The sequence below is a fragment of the Mirounga leonina genome, unplaced genomic scaffold (genome assembly GCF_011800145.1).
Source record: "Mirounga leonina isolate KUSES-001 unplaced genomic scaffold, KU_Mleo_1.0 Mir_151, whole genome shotgun sequence".
NCBI lineage: Eukaryota > Metazoa > Chordata > Mammalia > Carnivora > Phocidae > Mirounga > Mirounga leonina.
In genome coordinates this window covers 3,284,772-3,306,531 of record NW_023270377.1, presented here as the reverse complement: position 1 = coordinate 3,306,531, position 21,760 = coordinate 3,284,772, and the positions used below count along the sequence as shown (strand labels likewise).

Genomic DNA, 21,760 nt, shown 5'->3' with positions numbered 1-21,760 from the left:
TCAAGAAGAGGAAAACGATACCTAAAGCACAGGATGACACAGTCCTGATTCGTTGATTACTTTTAAATTAATTTATCACATTGTTATTTTTTGGTTGCAGTTTACAGGAGTACATAAAGAAGAGAAGCCCTGTGGGAAAATCCTTGAACTTTTCTCTTCCTAAAGGCTGGACTGCATGCAGGAGGTCATAGAAACATGTTGGATAATTTGTCATCACTGAAAAAACAACATTGTCCTCTGATGCACACAATGATGGGACGAACAAGGGCATGCTATGTTATCCAGGAGAACCAAAGCCTCAGACAAGCACAAGAGCTATGGGTTCTTGTGTACAGCAAGCCAAACCAATGACCAATATCAACTCTAAGGATAACCAGCTGTAACTAAACTTAAAAACAGGAGGTTGTCTGGTTTTCTGCTTTAACAGCTCGTGTATCACACCCTCTGTGGCATTTTCTATAGAGAAGCTTCACAATGTCCATGGAAACATCAGGCTCCTTTAACACTGTTGGAAACACTCTTTCCCTGAGCGCATTTGTGTGGCACAATGCCTTCCTGAGCTCATGGGATGCTTCCTCTTTTTAAGAAAAATAAAAAAGATCACATATGTATTTCCTATGCAAGTCTACAAAATTGTAGATGGATTTTGTGAGTTCTTTAAACCTACATTTTGCAAAGAAAATAAGGCTGACACTGAAATCCTCACTGAATACAGACCACTTTTAGCTTTTGCTTCAGTGCAAAGGTTTTGTATCTTAGTGATACTCTTTTATAAAAGATTTATAAAAGAATGACAAAGAGATTTTTAAAAACACAACCTTTGGAGACTGATGACTTGAGTAGAGTTCATTTAGAACAGTGGGGACCATTAACATTTCATACACCTACAGGTAATGGGAAGACAGTTGCTAACTTACTAGCAATCTCTCTACTGTCCTCTGACTACCTTTCCCAAAAACTGTAAGCAGAGAATGATTATTATTTTACTTTTGGCTGTGGAACATGCAATGGGCTGTGATACTGGAGGAATTGCAGAGTGAAGTTAATCAGAAAAGACAACATAAACAGATTAATATTCCACCCTGGCGCTGCTCGTGGCTTGGACACTAGAAGACAGAGATGCTTCCTTGGCATAAAAACAAAGGTTTTATCGTCTGTGTGGAAACAGACTATATCGACAGGCTCCTTGTTCATTGATAGAATGGTTAAACATAAAGGCAAACTCATCCCCTCTTTTTCCTGACTTGGCCAAACCGGCACTCAAGAAAAGATGTCCTGTTTCTCTACTGATCCCTTCACTGTATGGACAGTGGATTAGTTCTTACTCTTCCGTTCAGAAATGTGATTGATGGTGAATTACTGACACTGAGACTATTGTAGAGATTGGGATAGGTCATCATAAATACCCTCATGTCATTGCCTTGTGGCCCAGAGGTTTTGGTTCGGGATGCTCTGGGGGGTCCCAGCTCCTTCTATAATCTGGCAGGATTGACACGTCCATCATAAAACATAAATGAGGCATGTCACGTGTAGCAGAGGACATCTTCCGGGGTTAAGAGTAAATGATCGAGGCCATTACTCACTCCTCTGTCAGAGATAAGACCTGCTGGCAGGGGTGTTAGCCTTCCCACCCCTGTCACAGCTGAGATCATGGGTGACCACTGGGGAGACCACTCTCTGAAACAACTTGGGGTTGGTTAGTTCTGGAACCCTTCTCTCCTCCAAGCTCTGCCCAAGATGACCGGTTCCTTCTCCTGACAACTAGTCAACTTCTTCCCCAGCCTTTGCTTTCTGAATCTGTTATGGGAACCTGACATCCATACTGTGTCCCTACAACTCCCCCATTATCCTGACCACAATCCAGAAAGCTCTACCTTTCTCCAGACTCCTCATGCCCCTCCTGTCTTTCCACCAGACCCTCCCACGTGGCCCTTTAGATTGGTCAATTTATGCCTCAAAATCTCAACTCTTTCTTCTCCCTGCTCCACCCAATGTGTTGAATTAACAAGAGATGGACTCTCCGCCGGCCACCCAGCCTCCTGCCTCTTATCTCTGAGCCCCTGCATGGCAACAACTTTGGAAAGCTTAGGAGAAGCCACGGCCATGGATCTTGCTCCTGTGGTCACTTCCTGGGTGCAGTGTGGAGCCTGCCTGCCCAGGCTGCTCCCCGCTCACTCCTCCTTCGAAGAATCATCCACCTCCTCCTCCTCCTCCTCCTCCTCCTCCTCCTCGGGGCAGCTATGTGCCCCGAAGGGATCGTCGACCTTCCTAAGGGATTCCTTTCCATCACGCTCAGCCTGGGTCCATGCTGCACACCCTGTGCTCATCTCCAGAGACTTTAACATCTCTGTGGCTAACCCTCCTGAGCGCCAGCCTCCCAAGTCTCCAGCTGCCCCCTCCCCAGTGGCCCTCTGTCCACTGCACCCTATGCACATGAGGGCCACGTGGGCCTGTGAGCATCACTGGACACTAACTACTGCACGCCCACGGTCCGCCCTCGGTCTCCCTCTGTACACGGTGGTGGCGTTCCCCGGGTCGCACACCCGGCTGCCTCTAGGGCTCCTCCCCATCCTGCTCCACACCACTGTCCCTGTCTTCCCCCCTCTTCCCCAAGGCAGGACCCCTGCGTGGGCTGTTGCAGGCACTGACTCACTACCATTCTGGATTTCCTTCCCAAGAAGATCCTCTTGCCTCTCTATCACTCTCTCTTTGTGAGCTCCGCATGGCCTTCCGGCCGGGAGCCTTCTTTCCAGGAAACAGGCTCTCTGTTCAGGTAACAGGTGCGAGGGCTCTTTGCTAGACGCCTGGCTCGCTACACAGAGGCTTCCTTTGCTAGGGATCGTAGGAGTACCTCGTGGGGGATCATAATAGCAGATGGGGGTATTTTTAGAGTTCAAATTTAAGCGTTCAAAAAAACACCCTCTTGGAGGTAGGTGAGAGCTCTATTTCCGAAGGAGCTCCAGGGCACGGTCAAACCTTTGTTTTTAGACCCGTGAACAGCCATCTCTTCCCGCTTGCACCCGCCCACGACTAGCTACAGTGTTGCTCGAACACCAGCGGTGGCCAAGCTTATCTCCAAAGAACAGCGAGGCGGGTAGCAGCTTGGCCATGTTGCCATTACCTGTGATGTCTTTAAGGGTGTCTGTGCCTCCAGCCCCTTCTGGAGCCACGGATGACTGCACACAGGACACTAAGTCTCCTACTATGTCATGAAGTGAGGTAAAATTCTCTAGGTTGAAAACATGCATATTGAGCGGTTCACTTGCTATTTCTTTTAATGCTCCTTCATCTGCATCCTCAACTCCAATTGCAAACACGTTAACATCAGCAGACTTAAGTTCCGCTGAGGGCAGAGCAAGGCCGTCGTCCGAGTGTCCATCGGTTAACACTACGATAACCTGAGGGACTCCGTCACTGGCCCGGCTTCCAGCAGCCTCAGTGAGGTGGTTCTGCATTACGTATTCTAATCCTTTTCCAGTCTCATTGCTTCCCCCAGTATAGGACATGTTGGAAATGTGGGAGAGGACTTCTTGCTTAGTACGGTACGTATTTAACAGGAACTCGGTATGTGGGTTGCCGTTGAACTGGACCAGAGCAAAACGGAAATCACTGTCTCCCACAGCTAAAGATTCTATAACATCATACAGAAACTCTCGAACAAGTTGGAAATGTTCCTTTCCAATGCTCCAAGAGGAATCCACTAGAAATATTATATCGGCAGCAGCACCATTTTTGACATCTTTAAAAAAAGACATTGGTTTAGATTTTTCTCCTGTTCAGGCAATGACTTCCCATCGGCGCAAAACCTTCCTTCCTACGCTGTCTGGGCTTGAACTGGGCTGTCACTTGAGGGAGCCGCACCTCGCTCACACTACGGGCAGGGAGGCTGACTTACCTGAGATGCGGGGACCTGGGCGCGAGGACTCAATGGCTGCATATGGCCCAAGTTCCATATGCCATGAGCCCCATACGTGAGCCAGTGGCAGGTTCCAGAATGGAGGGGGAGCATTCCCTGGAGTGTCTTTTAACTCAGACATGATTCTTTGTGACAGTTTGAGCCCCAAGACCCACCTGATGAGACCAGAAGGCTATCCCATCAGAGATCGCCAACCAGCATTTTATGAGTTCATCCTTCAGTCGGGGCTCTGAGACTGGGCCTTGAGAAGAAGGAACCGTGAAAACTTCTACTGCTTTACATCAACTAGCCTCCGCCGCTTTGGGTAATTTGCGAGAAAAATAAATGTAATAAAGAGGTGTTCCTTAAGGGAAGGCTGATGTAACTGTAGTGAAAGGCAGTGTCTCATTTTTCTGTCTTTTTAGCATGAAGAAAGGTACTCTAACTAGTTACTATATCTTTCTCAGGGCCAGAAAAGCCTTTGCAGATGTGGGATGTTATTTATCTTTTTCAAAGATGAATCCAGTCCTCTCTCGAAAGTGGAAGCAGGGGGCTCAGGGTGCCAGGCTATGGGGGGGCCGAGTGCCCTTCTGCGCTGTGGGCCAGGCTGGCCTCACACAGCCGGCTCCTGGACTCTACTTACCTTAGGCTGCCCAGATGCCCCAAGTAATGCTCCCCTTTCCGTGAGGTGGAGCTCAGCTCCCTGCCGTCTAAGGACCAGGGAGCCCAGTGGGAGAATCCCTACCCAAGGCCCACTCTCCAGGCAAAGAAGAAGAAGACCCAAGGCCATCCCTCTGAGCTCACAATGCGTGAAGCACTTCTCAGTTTTCTAAAACTCTGCAAGCAAATTCTTGAGAGGGTTAATTCACATCTATTTTTTAAAACGGTTTGAGAAACTAATTTTTTTAAAGATGGGGTGATTCTAGATGAAAAATGTCTTTTTGTGCCCAGAGTTATAGAGGGAGGGTGATCTATGTGTTCTGTTTTCAAGAAAAATGTTTATTCTCAATAATTGTCTTGTCCTGGTTTTATATGCTGTGAGACCAAACCAGTGCCAGAAATGTGGAAAAGCTCTTCATTGGGTAAAATATTTGTGAAACAAACCTTCTGCTCATACCCAGTGTAAAAACAAACCACCTGCAAACCAACTCCAAGATATCAAACCCAAGTTTTAGTAAAAATAAGCCGTCTCTCCCTGGATACAGAGCATCTGGAAAAGTCTGTATGCTGAATGAACATCCTGTAACAAAGGGCTTCACCATCCTTTCAAAGTATGTCTAAGTTCTATCTCAAGCTCGTGAGGTCTAAGATCTACAATCAGAGAACATACTCCTTTGAATAAAAGTAAGAAATGTTTCTGGATCTTACCTGCTTGCTGCTGTTGGGCATGGGTAAGAGAAAAGCCTGAGAGAAAGAGACAAAACACGGCCACCAAGGGCAAATGCCGATGTTTCCTCATTTTGAATGTGTCTAAGCACCAAGTGGGAACCTGAACGAGAAAATAGGGCAAAGTAAAATGATCAGTTTCGACAGATTACAAACTAGTACATCAAGGATTTATCCCTTTTATGACATGTAGTTTTGACTAAACAATACATGAGAATCTTTGAATCTAGTGATTATATACCTTTGGCCGTAGCTTAAAAGGCGGGGGGGGGCAATTAAACCTTGCTTCTTCTCAGATTGAGGCAGGCAGCAAGTCACCAAACAAATGGCAGAAGGAGTCAAGAGTAAAGGTACTTGTGGACCCAAAGAGTAGCAGGTCTGTGACACCCAGCTTAACTGTGTAGACGAGGTTTGAAAGAATCCCACAGGAAATCTTCAGTTTATGGAGAAAATGGGCTTTGCCCAAATTAGAGTGTATGCAAACACAACCATGGCCTCTGGACCCCCTTCAAATCTTGCCCTTACTCTCTAGTTAGCACTCTTTTCCCAACAAAAACCTGCTGATGCCAACTACCAATCTCAGAATGGAACACGTCCAAGGACATTGAATTACCAAGCCTGTGATGCCAGACCTGAGGGTTGACCACGTTGCTACATGATCTCCCATAGCCACGCACCAGCTGGGGGCTGCACACGTGACTTCCAACCAGCCAAGCTCATGCTCAGATGGGCTTGGTAGCCTGCGTCACCAGACCTTTGCCCTACAAACAACACCCTCCCCTTACCCCAAATCAGAAAGCACCCCTGCTCTGTCAAAATTCCAACGGCATTTGTTTCATAGAAATAGGGGGGAAAAATCCTAAAATCATATGGAAGTTTAAAGGACCCAGAAGAGCCACAGCGATCTTGAGAAAGAAAAATATAGCTGGAGGTGTCACAATTCCTGATTTCAAAACATATTACAAAGCTACAGTCATCAAAACAGGATGGTACTAGAATAAAGACAGACATACGGACCAATGGAAGGACACAGAGATCCCAGAAATAACTCTCACCTCATATATATGGTCAAATGATCTTTCATAAGAGGGCCAAGGCTGCACAATAAGGAAAGGGCAGTCTTCAACAAATGGTGCGGGGAAAACTGTATATCCACATGCAAAAGAACAAAATTAGATGCTTACCTTACAACATTTATAAAAACTAACTCAAAATAGATTAAAGATCTAAATGTAAGACCCGAAACTCTAAAATTCCTAGAAGAAAATATAAAAGCCTTCATAACATTGGATTTGGCAAGGATTTCTTGGATACGACACTAAAAGCAAATGGGACTTGATCAAACAAAAATTTCTTGCAGCGAAGGAAACCATCAACAGAGTGAAAGGCAACTTACAGAAAGGGAGAAACATTCACAAACCATGTATCTGATGAATGGTTCAAATCCGGAATATATAAAGAACTCCCACAACTCAACAACAGCAACAACAGCAAATAATCCAACTTAAAAATGGGAAAAGAGCTTGAATAGACATTTCTCCAAAGAAGATACACCAACGGCCATTAAGCACATGAAAAGATGCACAACATCACTCATCATCAGAGAAATGCAAATCAAAACCACAATGAGATATCATCTCACACCCATTAGAATGACTACTATCAAAAAAATATTAAACAACTATCATTGATGAGGATGCAGGAAAATTAGAACCTTGGTACCCTGTTGGTGGGAATATAGAACGGTGCAGCCACTATAGAAAACTCTAGGGAGGGTCCTCAAAAAAATTAAAAGTAGAATTACCATATAACCCAGCAATACCACTTCTGGACATACATCCAAAATAACTAAAACAGGATTGCAAAGAAATATCTGCACACCCAAATTTATTGCAGCATTAGTCACAACAGTCAAGAAGTAGAAACAACATAAATGCCCATCGATGGACGAACAGGTAAAGATAAATGTGGGATACACATACAGTGGAGTACTACTCAGCCTTAAAAAAGAAGGGAATCCTATCATATGTGACATCATGGACGAACCTTGCAGACACCGTGAGAAGTGAAATGAGCCTTTTACAAAAAGACACATACTGCAAGATTCCACTTAGAGGAGGTATCTGAAGTAGTCCAACGGCTAGAAACAGAAAATAGAACGGTGGTCGCCAAAGGGTGGAGAACGGGGAGGGGGGAGATGCTCAACAAACGAAGAGTTCCAGTTTTGCAAGATGAGAAAATTCTAGAGATTCATTGCACAACAAGGTGCATACAGTTAACATTACTGCACTGTTCACTTAAAAATGGTTAGGATGGAGGGCGCCTGGGTGGCTCAGTGGGTTAAGCATCTGACTTTTGCTTTCAGCTTGGATCATGAGCTCACGGTCATGAGATTGGGCCCCGTGTCGGGATCCACAGGGCAGTCTGGGATTCTCTCTCCCTCACCTCCCCCCACAACTCTCTCTCTCTCTCAAAAATAAATAGATAAATATTTTTTAAAATATGGCTAAGATGGTAAATTTTATGTCATGTTTGTTTTACCACAATTTTTAAAAAAGGACAGGAAAAATCACCTGTTTTCAAAAGTAAGGGTAACAATGTACCCCTTAAATGTAACCATCGATTTAACAGGTATAATATAAACTCTCTGAGGTGTGATCACGGCTAAGAGCTAAAATGGGAACAAAATACTAGTAAACATTTTCTTAAAGCATGTGTCCATGCCCCTGGAAAGAAACAGCACAATGTTTGTCCTTGTCCGTAAATAATACTTGGAAAGGAAGAAGAAAAGATGTTATCGGGCAGCAAAATATTAAGGTTTGGGGAACAAGACTTGAATCTTACGAAAGTAAAAAAGAATCTGATGTAACATTGAGACCTGGTGCAAAAATTATTTCTGCCCTCAGTACCACCTGAGCTCTGAAATCGGCTCCACGTAAGGCCTAAGCTTTTGCACCTGTTGACCTTAGCAGGTAGACCTTCCTCTTGCCCTAGGCACTCCATGGGCCCAGTGATTCTGTTCACAGTTGTCCACCGTACCGTGCAGGAACTCCATCTTCCCCACATTGCTGATGAAGTCAGTGTTAAGGATGGTCTGATATCGTCAGTGTTGTCATATAGAGCAACACAAGTCATGATAGCAGAGGAACGTCTGTCTGACTATTTAGTGAGGTGGCCTTGGCAGGAGACCAGTGTTCGGTTGGACTACTCAGCAAGACAGCATTGAGGGCCAAGGAGAACCAAGAGGCAGCCCCTCCGAGGCTGCTACCTAAGGACACAGCTGCAGTGAACACAAGGAAAACCTAAGCTCAGGCGCACGGTTTTGCCCACCAAAGGTCAGGCCCAGAGGGAGAAGCTGGCGTTCAGATCTCATGGCCCAGCTCTGAGGAACAGTGAGACGCAGAGTGTGGGCCCTTGGCCAGTAGGCCAAAAGTTGGTGGACCAGACAGAGAAAGGTAAAACCATAAACAAGAGAGTGGATTCCAAGATCCACTGAACTTTTGGATTTCCAAGGAAAGTCAACAAAGTCTCATCCAGGCTGAGACAAATCTACCTTGTGATTCCAATTCTGAGAGCTTGGAAAGAGAACCACCTGTCAATACAACTTTCTCCTGGAAATGTATCAACACTGCGAAGAAAAGGCTGTTCTCATGATGATCAGGAGGCCAGTCATCAAGAGGGCATCCTTCTTTCTTACAGTAAGGCGACAGCTAGTGGTCATAACGGCAGTATTTCAAAGGCTCAGCACAATCATCTTGGCTTGAAATGGTGAACACGCGTTAGACACGGGTCGATACGATAGAAAGGGGCAGCCCCCAGTGCTCGGCGCTTTGCTGCCACAGTGTCCCCAAGTCCTAGTTGAGTCCTGGCTGGTGCTCGGGGCACTCCCTACAGACACCACTTAGCTGGTTGGTTTGCTTTCTCTACCGAGGATGACCTTCCAACCAGCCCCACGATTGCCCCCTTCACTCCCTAGAAATCCCTCAAGCCGATGCTCCACCCTGGGAATCTTCCAGATCTTTCCATCCAGCCATACCTCCCTTCACCCACAATCTGTTAAACCTATTCCCGAATTTTTCTTCTGGGGACAAAAAAAAAAGTAAATGCAAGGTCTATAATTTATGTGTGTGTATGTGTTCTCAATGAGGATATACACTTCTTTTAGAGGGGGGAAGAAGGGGCAGAGGGAAAAGGAGAGAGAATCTCAAGCAGACTCTACCCAGCACGGAGCCCAACACAGGGCTCAATCTCATGACCCAGAGATCATGACCCGAGCCAATATTAAGAGCCTCTTAACCAACTATGCCACTCTTTAGGATATACACTTTAGAACACCTTTAGGATACATACTTTAGAACAATGTAAAAGTACATTGTATGTGTGCTACTCTTGATTCTTTCTATTAAAATTAAACATTGGATTTTTCTATCACCAATAAGCATCCTACTAGAAAACTGTTTTATGGGAAAATTGTCCATGTTATTTGAATTCTACTGGATTCTTTCCAAAACTATAGCCAGCCCTTTCTAAAACAACCTGTAATATTGTAATTGGTCAAAACCTTTTTTAAATATGGGATCCACAAATAAAAAATAAATAAAAAAAAGAGAGAGAGAAAAAAAAGTAAATATGGGATCCACAAATTTCAAAGGATTTGTCAAACTCCCACAAATGTGTGCACACCTGTAACTGTGTATACGGGGCTTTCTGGGGATACGATCCATGTTCACATGTGATTCTAAAAGCATCTATTCCACCTCCCCGCTAAAGTTTAAGCACCATATACCACCGCTTCAATGAAAAATGTTAATGTGAATCTTTCAGGGAGTCCAGCTACTTGTTTGAAATATTTGATTCACGCACAAGATGCAAGATTCTAAGTAGTGCTTTTGTTTAAGAATAAGAGCAAGAGAACATCATAGGGTCTCTTCAGAAATCACTGGACTGGGGCGCCTGGATGGCTCAGTCGGTTAAGCGTCTGCCTTCGGCTCAGGTCATGATCCCGGGATCCTGGGATCGAGCCCCGCATCGGGCTCCCTGCTCAATGGGGAGCCTGCTTCTCCCTCTCCCTCTGCCACTCCCCCTCTGTCCCTCTCCCTGCTTGTGCTCTCTCTCAAATAAATAAATAAATAAAATCTTTAAAAAAAAAAAAAAAGAAATCACTGGATTGTGCAATCCATGTGGAGAAAAGCAGGTTGGGAGATAAGATCTGCTTACCCTCTGCTGGGTGTGGGACGGGAGGGCCCCAGGCCCCTGCAGGCAGCTTTCACAAACGGGGTGCACTGTGTTCAGCAGCTTACTAATGGCTTTGTAACCGTCCCTGCAACCCACACGGCATCACATCTGACTTCTTAGAATCCACGAATCCTCTCAAATATGAAACACTGAGTAGGCTCTCTATTGAGAAATTCCAAAATAATTTTCTCCTCTTTGATGAAGCTCAAAAAAATCTAAACTGTAATGAGATGAAATCTCTAACATCTTCCTGAGGCATTACTTACTTCAACTCTTCTCTAAGGAAAATGAATCTTAAATCGGTTGAAAATGACATGTAAAAACTTTTATTTCCAAGATATTCATCTTTAGAAGGGTAACCCCATAAATGAAGTGCATAAATGAATTGAGACACAAAATAATGAAATGAATGTACAGTGCACAGGAATTATCTTTTCTAAAATCTACCCAGATATTAAGGAAAAAGGAAGGGAGGGGAGGGGAGGGCAGGGCAGGGCAGGGGAGGAGAGGGAAGGGGAGGGGAGCGAGGACAGAGGGGGAAAAGCTCTTCCCGTTCTGGAGACAATGCTTGTGTTATCCAAGCCCCACTCATGACTGATGAGCTCACGTGGTTTGGCTGAGCTGAATTCCCAGGTGGGAAAACTGCCTTCAGTCCCACACACTTTTCTTGCCATCATGCTTGGGAGCCAGTCATGTGGCTCAAGTGTTCCTAGCCCAGCTGCTGGATGTTTGTTAGTGTTTCTGTTTGCAATTAAGTCTATTCTATTTATCATGTCATGGAGCCCCAATTTTTAAAAATGAAGTTTTTAAAAGATGTCAAACATCATCTTCCCAAATGATCACCGGGCTTGTTCATTTTTAACGAGGGAGGACGAAGACGCTCCCTCATTACCCTCCCCCCACCCCTCCCCACCACCCCAGGAAATAGAGACAAGAGAGCGCAAGTAGAATTTACCGGCACTTCTATCTCACCCATGGGATTTCATGTCCTCTGCCCAACAAACCAATGGCTGCTTCCCGCCCCCCCCCCCACCATTTTATAGCTGAGAAACTGAAACCAGGGGAGGTAAGGCCACATGGATAAAACAAGATAGAACCAGAATCCTAACCAAAGTCTGTGCTTGCAAAGCCCATGGGAAGAGCCCCAGGAAACCCTGAGAGATGGCGCCAGGTTTGGCCCAGATCCCGAGGAAACTCCCCATCTCCTCTGGGGAAAAAATAGACTTCTCTGGGGACAGATTCTGTGTCAATAGGATCCATTTGTCTGCTGCTCTTCTTTTAAATATGAAAAGAAAAGTCAGAATTGGCTGCTAGAGACCCTAGGGTTGGGTGTGGTGAGGTGCTTCTTTGTGTGATAGATTCTGGGTCCAGAAGTCAACAGATCCGGTCATAGAACTTCATTAAATTTTCATTCTTTTTTTGTTTTGTTTTGTTTTTGTTTTTTTGTTGTTGTTTTTTTTTGTGATTTATAAATTTTCATTCTTATCTTTCTGTGTGGCATTAGTAATTCCTTTCTTCACTCTGCCTCGTTCTGAAAAGGATTTGAGGTGCCTTTTTCCTTTTTGTAGCTGTCCATTTGAAACTTACAAAGACATCTCTCATTCCGAAGATGGCTCTCCATGGACCTCCGACTCACCATCCTACTGGGTCGAATTCCAAAGACTTCCCCAAGCTATTTTGCAATTCCATGAAATTAGTTTTCATAAAGTCTACTCAAAAGCTTTTTCATTTTCCATGTCTGGAAATCTTTTTTAAGAAAGAGACACACACAAGCACACAAGGAAATCATTTTGAAACAAAGGCTTAAATATATCCAGAGGCCCCATTTTGAGAGCATTTATTCGCTCTTCTGCAAGCACTGCTTTTTAAAATCAGGCTGGTCCTTCTATCAAGTTCTAGGACTTCTGTTAACTCCTGATGTCCCATTTAAAGCAGGAGCGAAAGAAATCCTTGAAGACCAGGCGGGTGTGTGGCCTATCTGCTGCGAGACCAGTCGTCACACCTCAGGAAACCCCAGGGGCCCCGAGCTGGCAGCCCACCCTACTTCTCCCTCCTTCTCTCACTCCCCTTCCCTTCTGGGCAGAATCCTGGGAAAGGAGTCCCCATTCTCACCCCCTAGGGAGGAGGCAAAAAGAGGATTTATTAGGTCCTCAGTTAGGGAAGGAAGAGGGTGGAATTTAATATATTCCTGCCATTTGAAAGAGCGTTGGGGGAATCCTCAAAAGCAAATGCTTTGGAACATTCCAGAGAAAACCCCCTCTAAATCGGAAGGTGGTCTTTTAACTGTTTATTTTACAACTTGAACCTCATCTTTCCATTTTATGAAAATGCACAAGGGAAGAGAATATCAGCCACGCACACATATCTGTAAACCATTATCTGTTTGACCCAGGCTCTGAACGTGTTTCCTGTGATAGCGAAATTTTAACTCTTCTGATGAACTATGTTCACTTAGCCTTTCTACCACCCACAGTGTCCTTGTAGACACTCAGTAACCAACTCAAGATCTCTCATCTTTGGCTCCTCCTGGTAAAATCAAGTAAAACGATACCCATTCAGCAGCTCATGTATTTAAACAGAGCAATGTAGAAAGGGGGAGGTGGTTTGGATGTCCCCCCGCTCCTCCCCGCAAGTAGCCTCCCCCCTGAATGAGGTCAAGCGAGAGCGTGTGCTGAGCACTGTCTGGGTCAGCCTCCTTCCCCCCATAAAGGCAACTTGAAGAACCTCCAGATTAGCTGCCAGATACATGGAAATTTATTTAGAAGACATATTCCTAGGGTCCAAGATAATAACCACAAAGCAGAAAGTTCTACATCTGCGGTAGCTGGAAAAGCTACATACCGCTGCGCGTGTGTAGAAAACTTTCTGCCCTCTTAAAACAAGGCAGCCAGACACAGCTTTTTCTCCATTTATCCTGCTAACGATAAACATCCCGCAGAGACTAGAGGGGATTTAACACTAAGGCAGAGAGTGCCTTCGAAAACACTTCAGAAGAAATCGCACACACGTCCGCCCCACGGCAACGCTGTGACCCGCGGGGCCACTTCTCCAGGCGGGCGCTGGCCTTGGGCCACCTCTCTGCCTTTCCTGGCCACGGACTTTGGGGGTTACTGGCCTCTCCAAAACCATGCTGTTCCACTGTAGACTGACCCAGAGTGGCTAAAACGTTCTCACACCGTAAGGAAAAATTAAACATCTTTGTTTTCTGCTCTGATTCACCATCAAATCTGGAAGAGGAGATTATTTAAAATAGACTTTTTTTTTAATTAAGTTGAAACATCTAATATAATATTATCAACACCAGATTTAGTGTAAAGTCTGGAAAAATTCTACTTCCTTACCTCTGCATCATCAATGGTCAGTTAATCTCCCCAGGCTCACTTATTTTATGTGTAAAATAAGGCTAATGGCTCATGCTCTCACTGGTGGGGTTCTGCCAAGATTTCCTTCCATCTGTTTCCCTGGGCCTGACCAGGGATGGGTCTCCTGCTGCCCCCACGAGAGACAGAGAGACCCCGGGGGCACATCGGGCAATCTGTGAGCCTCAGCTGAGCTGGCTCTAACTCTGGGTGCTGGCCCGGATCTGCTGAATCAACTGATGAAGATTCCAGAAGAGAAAAACCAGTTTCCTGGAATGGCTTCCCTGGAGACCTGAGTCATCTCCAGCTGCTGTTCAATTTTTAATTTTCAAATTAAATTGGCCCATGAGCTCTTCCTTCCAGTGGCCAATGCTCGGTGCTCTGGGTCCATGAAAACTAAATGTATGGCGTACACCAGGGAAATCTTACGGAGCTAGTTCGCACCGTGTGTTCCCCTGGCCGGTCCTAGCCCGTGAATGTTTCTCGGTATTTTGCGAGTCTTAGAATTCAGGAAGGAGAACAGCAGGATCATGCTCTGCTAGATGCAGCCAGACCCCTACAAGAGACTAACAATTTGCCTTTGGGAAAGGGTTTGGCAGAACTCTTCCTGTTTGTCTTATTTTTCTACTCTTTCCAGATTTTTTTTTTTTTTTAAACAATTACCTCTCAGCTAAGGAGATTTATACTCAGCTCCACAGAAGACTGGTCAATGGAAAGAAGTGCCTGTCTTCACAGGATACCCTAAAATATTCTCTAACAACTTTTACTCCCTTGATATTCCTGGTCCTGGGTTATCTGCTTAGGATGGGCTCACATTAATATGGGCAGGAGCGCCCAGAAATGCTGACTTGGCTTTTCAACTACCACTGTGACCTCAGACAGGTCATTCCCCTCTCTGTGCTCCATTCTCTCGTCTGAAATGTCAAGGGTGTGGAGAAAGCATCCACCCAGGTAGTAATTTTTTGATATTTAAAACAGCCAAATGGAAATGGCATATTTGCCAAGCAGAGGGCGGGGTCTATGTCTCAGTCATTCCCGAACCCCCCCTCAACCCCAAAGCTCCCGGGCCCATGGAGCAGAGCAGGGCTCATTGAGCTTGAACGAATATGAGAACACATGGACCGCGCAGAGGGTTAGGTACCTTCTCTCTGAGCTAGAATTCTGTCCTTTAGGACCCTGACAGTGGGTAGCTCAGGCTAACAATCTCAGCTAACGATAGGTCTGAACAGAGATTTAAAATGGGATGTTCGTAATGATAGTCTGTGTGAATTTTTTAAAACATGTTCAACTAAGTTGCCTCTTAGGAGAAAGTAGCAAAGGGCTGGTAATGCAAAGTTTGGGAGTTACTGGATCAGTTCACCTTCACATTATTCCTGCCAGTTTTAAAGTTCAAAAATCCTACATGGAGACAGCATGACCTGAATATGCAAACTCGCTTTGGTTCTGAAACAGCTTACTGTTAACTTAAACTCTTCTTAGGGGATGTGGGCAAAATGTTTCTTTTATAAGTTCTTATTTGGCTAGTGCCCTTGTAATGAAACTATTTGAGAGTGCAGAATGCCTCGTTTCAAGGCATAATTTCACCTCAGTACCTGAGCACAGAAAAAATAAAATTCTAAATTTATATCCACTTCAGATATTACAGTCACATTTAAAAATATGTGTTTAAACAGTCTAACGTTACCCATGAGCCCTGCTGAGATGTCTATCAACCTACTCCCTGCAAACCCAGAAACCACACCCTGAAGGACTCCCACCACTTGGGGATTTTTCCCGAGCTCAGAGGGATACACACACCGCCCTCTAGAGGACAGAAAACCAGCCTGCGTTTTCAGGATAGGCTACACTGGGATGATATGTGCTAACTCGAACTTTCATCTCCCTCCCAGAATAGACCGATGAGACCAGAAGGCGTTCAAAATTATGCTTTCAAAAATCAACATAGGGCACCTGGGTGGCTCGCTCAGTTAAGCGACTGCCTTCGGCTCAGGTCCTGATCCTGGAGTCCCGGGATCGAGTCCCGCATCGGGCTCCCTGCTCGGCGGGGAGTCTGCTTCTCCCTCTGACCCTCCCCCCTCTCATGTGCTTGCTCTCTCTCATTCTCTCTCTCTCAAATAAATAAATAAAATCTTTTAAAAAAAAATCAACATAATGTGGAGAGCCCCCTTTTGTAAATCAGGACCCTGTGTGTTATGAGTGGGGAGGGTGGGCGTCACCCATGCTTTAGAAGGAGCAAGCAGCATCTTTTCCTTAAAGTGGAGGATATAACCTTCCAGAATTTTTACACTGGAAAGACAGACACCATATCTGGAAATGCAGGGAGTGAAGAGAAGTGTCCTTGTCTAGTTCCAAGCCGTCTGAGTTCGCAGGAACTTTTTTTTTTTTAATGTTTTATTTATTTATTCATGAGAGTCAGAGAGAGAGAGAGAGAGAGAGAGAGAGGCAGAGGCAGAGGGAGAGAAGCAGGCTCCCCGCCCAGCAGGGAGCCCGATGCGGGGCTCGATCCCAGGACCCCGGGATCATGACCTGAGCCGAAGGCAGACGCTTAACGACTGAGCCACCCAGGCGCCCCGAGTTAGCAGGAACTTTTTAAAGCTTCCCTGCTTTAAAATCTGAATTATGTCGGGCTTCCACTTCCTCAGCTAGAGCTACTAACAAGATTTTTTTAAATGTCAGGTCCCTCCTGAAACGTCAGTTGTTAGTGCCACAGTGGAGTGGCTCTCACTATGTGCTTTCCACGGCGAAGACACCACGAGAGCCCGGGGGTCGCCGTGGAAAGGCTGTCTGGTACACAGTGTCCCATTGAGACGGGGAAGCCACCTGTGATTCCTCTCCAAGACATAACAGATCCTCTCGGGTTCCTCCAAACAGAACAGTGACAAAAACGAATTGTCAAATAAAACTTCTGGCTGAGGTCATTAGCATGCCTGCAAGACAGTCCCTTAGGACAGACTCTGTGGCTTGTTGGTGGCTTTTAAACCCTAAATGTGGAATTTCACACAAAAGCGGGTGGTGATGCAGGCTGCTGGTGAGGACCACACTTTATCTGGTTGTCCAAACACACGGAGCAACCTCCCCGGGCAGCAAGCTCCCGAGGCAGGAACTCTCGAACCAACTTCCAAAAGGGCCGGAGGGCTGATTTCAAGCTGGCTTACAGCAGTGGCCCCTGCAGCCCCCTGACCCAAAACCACGGTCAGATGGGGAACCTCATTTGAGCCAGAAATCCATCATTGATTATCAATTAGGGGGTTTCTTCCTACTTTATCATCAGTGCTCTGTTAGGTTCTGACAAAAGGCACTCATGTGGACAGAATAAAGGGAGATGCAGAAACAAAGACATTTCTATTCAGAAAGATCTTATATCAAAAATGCCCTTAAGACCCCTTGTTTGGACATTGGCCGTATAATCCATCAGCTGAGAGCCACAAGCATGGTGGGGTGGGGCACACATCCTCCCAGGAGCTGGAGCCAAGGGCTAACCTTCTAGAGGCCTCCCCGGCCACCTCCCAGGAAGGTAGGGTGGCCACACCCTCCAATTCCCCCATAGGAAAAAGGCAGGATGGCCACACTTTTCCACCTTGCTTGTGGCGCTGTTCTCCACCCAATGTCTTATTCATGGTTTTCTCACTGCCGGACTAGGCAAAGAGAAAAATAAGCCTCAATGGCAATCAATCCCTTGCCTCAACAAAGATGGTCAAGACCACATGATCATTCCTATATGTTGAGCTCCTACAAAAGCCCCTCACCTCCCCATCCCTGTGCCTTCACCCTCAGCAACAAGCCCACATTAAGAACAAAGTACAGGTCCCACCCCTCTGGCCCCCAGCCCCAGAGGTGGCCTGAATGAGGCAAGAAGCCCACTCAGGTCAGGTGCTCAGATCCTACAGCTCAAATTCTCCAGCCAACATTGAGCTCCTCGCACTTCTTCCTCCATCGGCAGGGAGAGCCTTAGAGAACGTAACCAAGTTTCCCATTACTTAGAATAAAATAGGACAGAGGGACACTGTCCTCTGGGCGGGGACAAATTAAATGGCCCGTTCCCATCTAAATGTCAGTTAGCCAGGATCCTCCATTGCTTGGCCATCTGTTTTCCTGAAACGCTGAAGACTGTACTACCGTCTCAGCCACCCATGGGCTGTGCAGGCCCTGCAAGTCATTGAGCATCTCAGAGCCCCTGCCCCTGATTCCGTATCCTGAAAACCGGGGAACCACACCTCAGTGGCTTCCAACCAAAAATCTCTGCCATTGTCTTTAGTCCAGCAAAGAACTCAGACGCTCCGACGAGATCCAACAGCCAGCTGCTTTTCAATATCATTTTGGTTAGGAACAAAGAATATTTGATTTTAAAGCCATTTCTGTTCAGTGTTTTGAAGTACTGAGAATGGGTGCCCTGGGAGGCCAGGGGATCCCAGGTCGAGGAGGAGAATCTGCCCACATGGGCTCTGAGCACCTTTGCAGCCCTCCGATCCTACAGTTCTCACGTGGAGATGGCTGTGTGCTGGGCGAGGAGCCGGCTGGCGCGGGTCAGCACCCCTGCGCTCTGGGTGCAAGACACACCCCTGCGCTCAGAGCAGTTTGTTCTTGGAGTTCAGACCAGCCTCTCAGTGTGCTCCTGAGCCAGGCTGTGAAATGCTGATTTGTGTTTTATACTCCCCCCCTGGAATCCCCTGGGTCCTCCCAGCGACCCCACCCCTGCTTCAACCCTGGTCCACTTTCTAACACTTGAAACGGGTCCCCAAGGCAGGCTGGCAACTGTCAGAGAACACTTTCCATCCTGGGCGTCCCAGCTCGGGAACAGGCCTTGGGCCTCCCAACTTGGCCCCTTGCCACATCTGGGCAAGCCGGGCGGGCCCCACGGCCCTAGGAGCCCTGCCTTATCCACTGGGCATGCGGCCCAAACACCAAATGCCTTCCCCTCTCCTCTGACCTCGGCAGCTCCTTTACGCAACCCCCCCCCCCCCACTCCCCTGCCCCAGAACAGAGATTCCAACAGTGACCTCAGGTTCCTGAAAAGAGGAAACCCGCGGTACTGGCCGAGGAACTCTTCACTTGGCCCGGAGCCGGTGCGCCAAAGTTGCCCCCAGCCCCCAAGGGCAACAGAGGTGCTCCACCAGGCCCTGCCCACGTGAACCCCCAGGCACGATGCCCGCCTGACGCGCCTGTGGGGGAGAATTCGGACAGAATCTCCCCGAAGAGCTGCTCAACAGGTAGTTAAGAAGCCTCGCAAGACACTTCTGCTAACAAAGAGGATTCCCCCCAAGTTCCAGAAGGAGGAGAGAACGTCAAACAGACTTTGAACCCAGGAACACTGCAGGATGGGCGGAGGAAGCCCACGGCGCCACGCGACTGCAGCCCACCGGCAAGCCGTGGCCTTAACCAAGCTGCAGAAACCCAGGGGCCCCGAAGTGGGGAAGAAACCTCAGCTGAACCTTCCAGGGACCAGAACCACGTCCAGAACAGCGAGCACGAGAGCCCCCTAGAACGCTCGAACTGAAGCCGTTCCTCCTGGCCCACAAGCCCGGGAGAGCAGAGGGGACCGCACACTTACCCTGAGCAAATCCGAAGACGTGTATGTCCCTGGGCTTCTGTATTCACCTAGGTTCGCATGACTTTCCCCACCGACGGTGTCTGCTTCCCCGTCTGCAGGCGTCGGCTCCGGGCAGAGGAGGAAACCCCTTGCGGTCCTCGCAGGAGGCTGGAGCGCTGGAGAACTGAGCGGCCTTCGGTGGAAGACTGAGCTCCAAACACTGGACCCGGTCCAAGGATACAGTCAGGGCTTCCTCCAGCCCTCCTCCTCCTCCCCTCCCCTCCCCTCCCCCCGACCCCTGCTCCTCCCCTCCCCTCCGCTCCCCCTCCCCACTGTGGGCCTGACCCAACTGTAAATGAAAACCAGACTCTCTGTGCTCTGTTGCTTCTGGCGCCCGCTGCAGGCTGATGTCACCCTCCGAAGGCTGTCTGCACCCTACAAGCCTTTAGCTGGACCCCTGCAAACCCCAGCTCTTGAAAAGAAATCCACCTCTTCCACTCGTCACCTTTTGGGCTGGGCCCCTGGTGGCAAAGAGAATGAAGTTTGGAATTTTTTTCATGGGTATCCATGGTTTTCCTGCCGTGTTTTCCAACACCATCTGCAGGGAAAACAGGAAATGCAATCTCCCCCCTCCACCCTCACCACGCCCTCCCACTTCTTGAAGTTTCTGAATTGCGACTTCTTCTAATAACTTCCCTTTCAAATATAAAAACCAGCAATTAGCATCTCCTCAGCCTTGTGCTAAGCAGAGCTCTGTTCACCAGTGAAAGGACAAGAATATGAAGCTACCCCTCTTTAAAAAGTTCTCTACAGGGGCGCCTGGGTGGCTCAGTCGTTAAGCGTCTGCCTTCGGCTCAGGTCATGATCCCGGGGTCCTGGGATCGAGCCCCACGTCGGGCTCCCTGCTCCACGGGAAGCCTGCTTCTCCCTCTCCCACTCCCCCTGCTTGTGTTTCCTCTCTCACTGTGTCTCCCTCTGTCAAATAAATAAATAAATTCTTTAAAAAAATAAAAAATAAAAAGTTCTCTACATAATGATTCTGCCTGTGAGACCCATGGTCCCATTCTAGGACACGGACAAGGGGAACGAGGATGGTTTCCTTGCTCAGAGTTTCAAGAAAATTCTTGAGAAACAAATTGCCAGGCTTTGCACATCTCACGACGCTTTGATACACAGTATCTCTTTTCTCCCAAACATCACCACCCCCAACCCCTTTAAATACATATTTGTCTTTTTTTTTTTTTTTTTTTTTTTTTTTAGGTGAGATTATGGCCTCATTTCACATGTGAGAAAAACCAGGGTACGTGGCAGGGCTCGTTCGAAAGCCTGGCCTTGGACACCCCCAAACCTCCCCTGCTCTCCATCCTGCGACTCTTGGTGAGATTCATGGGAACTATCAAGAGACCTCTAATAGATACTTTTGACTTTGAGATCTTTCCACAGCCAAGTGTGGAGAGTGAAGGTAAAATGAGCTCCTTTCCACAGATTATCCCCTTGGAGTTTAGGGAAGTTGGGGAGACAGCACGGGGAGACCATGCCTGCTCCCAGACAGAGTGGGCAGCTGGTTAGGCAGGAGCCATGGGCAAGGGCAAGGATAAATAGGTAACACACGGGGGGCGCCTGGGTGGCTCAGGCGTTAAGCATCTGCCTTCCGCTCAGGTCATGATCCCAGGGTCCTGGGATCGAGCCCCGCATCGGGCTCCCTGCTCCACGGGGAGCCTGCTTCTCCCTCACCCACTCCCCCTGCTTGTGTTCCCCCTCTCGCTGTGTCTCTGTCAAATAAATAAATAAAATCTTTAAAAAACAATAGGTAACACATAGAAGCCTGAGGGCCTGACATCCTGGCCTTGGGGCTTCTAACACCCCAGGGCTGGCAGATCAAGGGCCACAGGTGTGAATACAAGCTCTCCTCTTCAGCTTCTGCCCAGGGTGGCCCCCTAGCTGCACTATAATGCATTTGCATGCGGTTGGCCACCCCCCCACCCCCGCACCTCCCGCCTAGGGTCAAAAACTCCCCCTCCTGACCCGTGGGAGGAGGCCTCCTGATGATGGGCAGGAGCCCCCAGTAGAGCTCACACTGTCCTGTCCGTGACCCAAGACCCCCACTTACATAAAAAAAAAAGACCTGCCCTCTCTCCCACCTTGAGAGTGTACTGTCCTTAGTAAACTGCTTTGTGCTTTCTACTTCCCTTGGGGCTGCCTTTATTCCAGCGCAGATCCACTCGGGGCATCGGAGAACTGACAACCCCATTCACACACACAGACTCGCCCACCTAACACTCCCCTCCCACCGCGCCGGAGCCTCGCCCCTTCTCTGTGCCCTGGGGTTCAGCTCCAAGAACGTCTGGCTGGGGGACA

The 21,760-nt window shown here is 47.4% G+C and overlaps 1 protein-coding gene across 7 annotated transcripts in view; it reads right to left on the bottom strand.

Moving 5' to 3' along the window:
* COL6A3 (collagen type VI alpha 3 chain) overlaps window positions 1-19,627 on the bottom strand; it is a 78,444-nt gene extending 58,817 nt beyond the window's left edge. Inside the window, exons 1-3 of one of the 7 annotated variants that reach the window (XM_035006777.1) lie at window positions 19,424-19,627; window positions 5,264-5,384; window positions 3,122-3,739 (exon numbers count right to left, since the gene is read on the bottom strand). In XM_035006777.1, the coding sequence (XP_034862668.1) occupies window positions 3,122-3,739; window positions 5,264-5,354 (709 nt within the window). In that variant the 5' untranslated portion in view covers window positions 5,355-5,384; window positions 19,424-19,627. The remainder of the gene's footprint in view (window positions 1-3,121; window positions 3,740-5,263; window positions 5,385-19,423) is intronic. The other 6 variants (XM_035006778.1, XM_035006779.1, XM_035006780.1 and 3 more) reach the window with 6 other exon arrangements.
* Window positions 19,628-21,760: the final 2,133 nt, after the last annotated feature.